Raw genomic sequence first — 7,671 nt, 5'->3', positions numbered from 1 at the left:
CACATGCCAGCCATCTCTGTGGCTGTTGCCTGAGCTCATTGGGATCTGTACAGCGTGGGGGTCTATCCAAAAATAACTTGAAAATGGCATGCATGGGGAATGCCTTTTCTTTCCCCTTTATTTTTCATGTATTAACAAAATTCAAACGTTTACTTTCCTCAAAAACTCCGGTAAACAGTTCTTGCAAGCGTTGCTATTGACGGATTGTAATTTAAGCAATAATGTGATAATTAATTTCGTCTGAAAAAAAAAACAATGAAATCAATGAATGACATCTTTTTCGCGTGTTTTTTTACTTTTACCTTCGGTGTGTGAGGTCTTGTGTGACAGTGTACTTTGTTTTTTGGCGTAAAAGAGGTAGTATGACGTCATCGGAAATGAGGTCAAATGCGTTATGACGTCATCTGTTATCCCATCTCTATCAATTCTCAATTTTTGAATTCTTTGGGGGTTGACAGTTTGGAAGATATTGGTGTGTTAACAGCAAGTCAGTTTCCTCGTTGACAATTTCAGGTCAGTGTAGTTTTAAATTTGATGACTATAGTTGCTAACGGGATATTTAATAAAGAAGGCGTTTTTAGTGTAGTAATAACGGACTACCTTACGCCTAACGGAGTCTCGTATATTTCCGGATGGCTTTTTGTAATTGCTGAACTAGGAAGTTGGTGCGATCTGAATCGAAAAGTTTGAAACATGTAACGGCTGTTAATGTCTTTTTTGTCCATAAAGATAAGGAAGGAAGGAAGGAAGGAAGGAAGGAAGTTAGCTAATTAATGATTACTGATTAATGGACTGTATTTTTCCATATTCGTAGAGTCAATACAGTCTTTGCATTTTCCCAGAGTTTATTTCCTCTGCTGAGTGATTCAGACAGATAAACTCCACCCGCAGCAGTATCTTTCCGGCTTTTTGTAAGTCACATGATGTTATGATATTGCCAGACTATATTGTTATTCAAAGTGAAGCGCTCTGAAAGTTCAATACGAAGTGGAAACCATCGTAGTTTAATCAACACTTTTCTTCAACACTTGACTAATAAGAGCACTTAGGGTTCTAGTCATTTTAATCCACCAGGCCAAACTCCAAAAATTCCCATCACGTAGGTTCCCTCTTTAATTAGCTTCAGTTAAGTACTCTTTTAGTAAACATAACTAACCGCAAACGGAAAGAATAACACTGACAGGGATGACTGATGATCATAGTGAAACTGGAAGTTAACTTAAGCAAAACTTAAAACGCATGTAAACTATGGGCTATTAGAAACAAGCTGAGATCCGAACGTTATAAACTCTTATCTTTGAAAATGATACTGCCAGACTATATTGTTATTCAAAGTGAAACGTTCTGAAAGTTTAATACGAAGTGGAAACCATCGTAGTTTAGTCAACACTTTTCCTCAACACTTGACTAATAAGAGCATTTAGGGGACTAGTCATTTGAACCCACCAGGCTAAACTCTAAAAATTCCCATCACGTAAGTTCCCTCTTTAATTAGCTTCAGTTAAGTACTATTTAGGTAAACATAACTAACCGCAAACGGAAAGAATACCACTGACAGGGATGATTAATGATCTTAGTGAAACTGAAAGTTAACCGAAGCAAAACTTAAAATGCATGTTAACTACGGGCTATTACACTGAATCATCCTGAGATCCAAACGTTAAACTCTTATCTTTGACAATCGTCGTCACCAAACGCTGACAAAATTTATGTCGTCTTGGATGTTTACCCGCGGTACAAATTGTCAATTACATCAACCTGAGTCACAGGGTAAGTCCCGGCCTCTTGGCCTAACGTTAAGCGCTGCATGTATCATCCATCAAAGTTCCTTGAAAAGGCTCAATACATATTCAAAGGAGTTCAGAAAGCTTCTTCCTCGTTAAACTGCCCGGCGTTCAACGACAGCGAAAAGCATGAGTTGACTTATGGCATGAATGAGAGAGAGGTATGTCCACTGCAAGTGAAAAAAAAAAAAAACACTGCTGTTGTATGCACGAAAGTGAGAATGGCTCACGTATGCATGATATTTGCGGTTTGCGCGCAAACTAAAAGTTGGTTCTTCTAAACGTTGACGTCATTTCCTATTCGAGTTACCAAATATAATGAAAATAAAAAGTTGCTATACAGGAACTGAAATAACGATCAATAAGTATTATCGTTCTGCGCTTGGCCTTGTTAAACTCAGCGAAAAAAAATGAATTGGTTAGGAAAACGAATGTCAGATTTGTGCACTTAAAATGCGAAAAAAAAAAAAAAAAAAAAAAAAAAGAATTGCCGTTAAATGCAAGTGTGAACGGTAAAAGTACGCAAAATAATCCCGGTTTGCAACGGAGAGTTTGCAGAGTGTTGATCATTAGATGCATCATCCCAGGACTAGAAGAGATATTCGTACTTGGTTAGTGCGTTTAAACGAACACTACTAAATAGAGTCGGATAATAATTGGGTAGCGGTCACCTGCTTTAACTCTATGCGTCAGTTGCATGACAGTTTTACAAAAGAAATTACAAATACGAAGGGTCTTAAATTTCTGAATCAGTTGGTTGGTAAAAAAGTATTTGATTAATATATAGATTTAGGAAAGCCTAAAAGTGGAGCGCCCTGGTTATTTATTCTTACTGCCTGTAGGGTTAGTGAAAATAAAAGGTTTCGAATTGTCCGCGTTTTAATATTTCCGGTTGCTGCTTTAATAATTTTCTTTGCTTTCTTCTATAGAAAAATTCATTGCCTATAGCTAACTAGTAAATTGCACGGTACTTTTTACTCTTAAAACCGATATCTCATGAATCACGAAGCGATGTGTACGATATCGGTTTTTCGAGTGAAATTTACTTTGGAATTCCCCAGTTTGACAATGAAATTTCTTAAACCGCATGAGTTTTCAAAGAAAACAAGCACAGCGAATAGGAATCACGCTAAAAAAGAAAAATAATAAATAAATAAAGAAATTGTCAGTTCAAGGTCAAAAAAGAGTTTTACTGATGTACTTTATTCCACTTTATCTCTGAAAACGAGATCATTCACATTTTGATGTATTTCTTTGAAACACGCCAGGTTGGCGCGCTTGGAACAAGAATCGGCAAAATGCATTCAAGAAAGGACAAACTTCAAACAAGATCCGCTCCAACACTTAAATAACGTTTAGGTGCTTAATACAAATTTTTTAAATCACAAGCTAGTGAAATTTCCCCCTAGTTTTACGAGAACTTATTGCGATTACGTGTTTATAACATAATGGCAAAATTTTCTTGTCACTGTCGAGGCACATCGAAAGTCAGTTGGGCAAATGGATTAAAAAGCACTTGATCGTTTGCATGTTAGAGCAAAACAAACAAATCAACTTTTTTTCTTTATGTCAAAAAGAATACAGGTAATTTTCATTTAATTCCAGTTGACAACAAAAATTCGATTTTCATTCCTGAACAGAGGAGAAACCGATTAAACCACTTTTTGAAAATAACAAACGGTTTAGTGCCAAAGAAAAGAATTTGTGAAGTAACTTCTACCACTAAATATAAGCTATTACTGGTATTCTGTTTTGTCGTTGTCATTCTCTTTCGCGCTCCTTTCGATTCGTTTCTGTTCTAGGCATAGGTCTCCAGGCATCATGTAACCTTATCAGAGCTTCTAAAGGTATGCCAAAAATTGCATTACGGAGAAAAAGGCAGCTCTAAGCAAATTAAAAATAAACACTCAGCTTTAAATTTATATTTCTCCGACGCTAGACTAGAATAACTGCATAGCCGCCTTGTGGACCACAGCTATCATGATATGTCAAACTGGATTGAAACCAGCGAAAAATGCAGAAAGAAAAAAAAAGCATTTTCCACCTGAACACGAAAATCGTTGACTGTGTAAGAACTTTCGTTGACGTAGTATGGCCGTGTAACCGCGTCGAGCCACAGAAAGCGCGCGGAAAATGAAACCTCGCTTATATTTAAGTGCGTTAACATGGGTTGAGCCTGCAATCCAATGGAAAACTAGTACCTGGTCAGCTGTCAACTTTAAAAAAAAAAACTTACCTCGGTGAGCTGTGAGGTTGAGCCCGTGATATGGTCACGTGATACTGGTCAGCAGATACCTTGTTTTGACAGGTGTCAATTGATCAAAACATGGATCTCCAATATCAACGATGTATGCTGTAAACTAGCATGATACTGGTCACATTGGCACACATGGATAAGTGAACGAACGTACGTACGTATGTACATGCGTACGGATGATCGATGACGTCATTGCTATAAAACCAAAATTTCTCGCATCGATGGGTTACCATATTTTCTTAACTAATTTTTGTGTAATAGCGGAGCCCTGCGCGCGGAGCTCCGCTATTATGAAAAATTATATATAGATGATGTATTTAAAAGTAGCCACTGCCTTGTTGCCGATTCAAAAATTGAAACCAAAGTAAATCTTTGTTTTCTTGTACTACTGGAAACATGCATGGTTACAAATGGTTAATTATATTTAAGGTTTTCCAACCCGCAACCGCTTTGCATCCTGTAGCCATGTCCACCTACTCGGATTTTGATTCAGCAAAGATTGCCATTATAACAGTTCATTCAGTACTCACCATTGTCAACATCGTCGGGAACTCGCTGGTTTGTGTTGTCATAATGAAGTATAAACTTATGAGGTATGTTGGAGACTAACAAGGTTTGAGTTTGAAAACTTTGCAAGGCCTAGGTAGTTGATTGGTCCTAACAGTGCACAGGACGTGTGTTAGGCATGAACCTAGTATAAAGCCTCGCCAAGATCTAGGGGTGTGCCAATGGTCAAGGGGATGGGGAATAAGAGGGAATAATTCACAGCAAACGTCTCTAAGGTCGCAGATTCACACCATCGTATCTAAATCAATACCTATTACATATTTGACAACTTTAGGTGGTTTCCCATCGGATCAGACGACTCAAATGCATAATATAATTTTCTTGGATTGAGATGGTGTTTTTGTCTTTCCCATGTACTGTACCTTGCTTAATATACCCTTGCAAAGAGCTACTGATTGAACGTGTGTATTAATGAATTATTTTAAAAATTTCCTTTATACTTCAGTTTACACTGAAGTGGTATAAGGTTGTGCTTAGAATAGCGTAGCTGGGAAGAATGAGATTTACAAATGAATTTTGGCACCCAGCTAGCTGTGGTTGAAACTATGACAGATGCTTTTTGGGAGTCACACACTTCATTCTTGTTTTACTAAGAAATCCTCTGAGCCCGAGCCCCCCTTGGTTGACAAATGATGAATGGTTCCTTACAATTCATCAACATTTTTTTTTCCACTTACGTTTCACACTCTGCCGTCTCTGTATATGCTGTGCTTTAGGACTAGTAATAAACCCCCATTTCCTTACTTCAACAGGACTTCAATAAATTGCCTTCTGATGAACTTGGCCATCGCAGACATGGTCGTTGCTATATTTTTTGTCCCAAGACATATTCTCGTGCACACTTTCAGCCACCCAGATGGGGTGACAGGAACGTCAGTATGCAAACTTCTCACAGGAGGAAATTTGGCCTGGGTTGGGGGCACCGCTTCGATTGTCACTCTGGTTGTCATAGCAATTGAACGTTACTTTACCGTGGTATATCCTCTTGGAAACAGAAGTAACCTCACTAACGGTAAACTGAAGGTGAGAAAGCAAGCTTCTTTGTCAGTCAAAAGCTAATGGCTTACTTTACTTTTAAAAGTTATTATGGATTTGATTTAGATAGTGGCCATTGACTATGGCTGCATTTAAATGATGGTTAGAGTTTTTTTACATTCGAGATAACCGGTCAAAATAACAGGTCCTCAGAGGAATTTAGAATGGGAGATTCTAGATTCTCTAGGTATGACATTAGTCACTTTTATAACGGCTGTAGCATTGATATCCTGCTTCACATACACGTGCACTCCTTATAAATTCAGTACTAAGATAATAGCACCAGACCGTAGCATCACACCTTTTACACGCTGTTATTTTAGGTAATTATTCCCTCATCTTGGATCTTTGGTGCAATCTTCATGGTCCCAACGTTTCTGGTGAAGGATTTTGACAAAGAACGGGGCTTATGTGTTCCGATGTGGCCTAAAGATTGGACGGGGATAGCTTACAGCCTGTCGTGGTTGCTGGTCTTGGCAGTGTTTCCAGTCTCATTGATGATGGTCTTGTACTGCAGAGTCATATACACTTTGTGGTTCAAACGTTCAGAATTAATTCTTCGACAACAGGTTTGAAACGAAAAGAATCACTTTATCTTAATTGCCAAAATGATGTAAGTACATGTAGTTGATGTAAGTACATGTAGTTAGGATCACGTTACTTAAAGTAATGCTTAATTCAGTTAAATATCTGAAATTCATTATATTTTTTTTATGACCAGTTAACAAATTGATGAAACACACGTGTTTTAGACGTCACTCGACTTAAGACGTTAGCACTATGCTTACATATTAAACCAGGTGTTATTTTTTGGATCAACGGTTGCATCTTCTGATTTGTTTCGTGTTCAATATGATACTCAATTGTTCTCAACATTTAAATCAACAGGGTGTGGTGAGAATACGAAAGCGAGTTACCCTGATTGCTATAACTGTCAGTGTCATCTTTGGAGTGTGTTGGTTAGCTCAGTCAATAAGCTATGTTCTTATGTTTCATATCCGCACACACGTCTTTGGAAATGTGATGTACGTTGTTTGTACCACAATGATCATGGTCAATTCTGCCATCAACCCGTTTATCTATGCTCTTTTGAGTCAGCGATTCAGGAAAAAGATCAAGGAGATGATGACCTGCACTGTGATCTGCGTTGGAGCCATTTACAAACTGTATCCAAAAAGGAAATCCAGAAGAATGGAGTGACAATAAAGTCGCTCAAACGACCCATTCATGAGGTTCAAAGCTGCAGTGTGTCTGTCTTACGACAGCAAACGTCAATTATTCTCAACAACAAGTAACCCTAAAACAAACACGTTTGTTATATATTCTTATTTTACTTTAAAAGAAGAGCAGCGGCAGCAGCTATTAATCTTCGGAATGCACGACAGAGATCCGGGATTGACTAGAAGCTATATCGGAAAGGTTGTCTCTCTGCCTGTGCGTTTGTCGTTTGCTCCCTCGATTATAAGTAGTACGTCTTCTTCATACAAGAGGAGCCATAGCAAGAAGACGAAAAAAGGGATACCCAACTATTGTTTGCGGTCTTCTAGGAAGGCCGTAGTTGCCTTACAAAATACTGGATTAAAAAACTGTGAAAAATAAAAATTTCAATGGAAAAATATCGACAGATACTTTTGCAACTCTGTAAGGGTAATTCTGGTGGGTAAATTCTGTTCTTACAAGTGCGAAATGATATAGTAGCAATTTTAGGAAATCCAAGCTCAGTTTTGACATTCAAGGAATAAACCTCTATCCCCTAAAACGACTAAGGACCTAAATCTTCAGCCACATAATCTGAGGGGAACAGTGTCTTAGAAGGAAGTTTACAAAAAGCAATAAAACATATCATCTGGAAACACTAAAACCAACGCTAAAATCAGGACAAGTTGTACTAGAATTTATGCTTGCGCGAGTGTTTTTCTCCGGCCATTGTTTGCACTTCCAGATGACGGTTTTCCGAATGCTCTAACCTCGGTTGACAGATCACCAATGATTTAATAAATATAGTGTGCCAGAGTATGCCTTGAAAAA

General features: G+C 38.0%; 1 protein-coding gene across 4 annotated transcripts; it reads left to right on the top strand.

Moving 5' to 3' along the window:
• Positions 1 to 442: 442 nt before the first annotated feature.
• Positions 443 to 7,466, top strand: LOC137967329 (neuropeptide Y receptor type 6-like). 4 transcript variants are annotated; one of them, XM_068813849.1, is made up of 6 exons: positions 443 to 513; positions 843 to 911; positions 4,471 to 4,634; positions 5,361 to 5,631; positions 5,967 to 6,212; positions 6,532 to 7,465. In XM_068813849.1, the coding sequence occupies exons 3-6, from the start codon at positions 4,507 to 4,509 to the stop codon at positions 6,841 to 6,843; spliced, it is 957 nt and encodes a 318-aa protein (XP_068669950.1). In that variant the 5' UTR covers positions 443 to 513; positions 843 to 911; positions 4,471 to 4,506; the 3' UTR covers positions 6,844 to 7,465. The 4 variants fall into 4 exon arrangements, with proteins under 4 accessions (XP_068669950.1, XP_068669949.1, XP_068669951.1 ...); XM_068813847.1 differs by having other exon boundaries at positions 461 to 513; positions 815 to 911; XM_068813848.1 differs by lacking the exon at positions 843 to 911.
• The last annotated feature ends 205 nt before the right edge of the window (positions 7,467 to 7,671 follow it).

This window comes from Montipora foliosa, chromosome 8 (genome assembly GCF_036669935.1).
Source record: "Montipora foliosa isolate CH-2021 chromosome 8, ASM3666993v2, whole genome shotgun sequence".
NCBI lineage: Eukaryota > Metazoa > Cnidaria > Anthozoa > Scleractinia > Acroporidae > Montipora > Montipora foliosa.
Note: the sequence above shows the minus strand (reverse complement) of the source record. Positions and strands in the feature narration are given on the sequence as shown.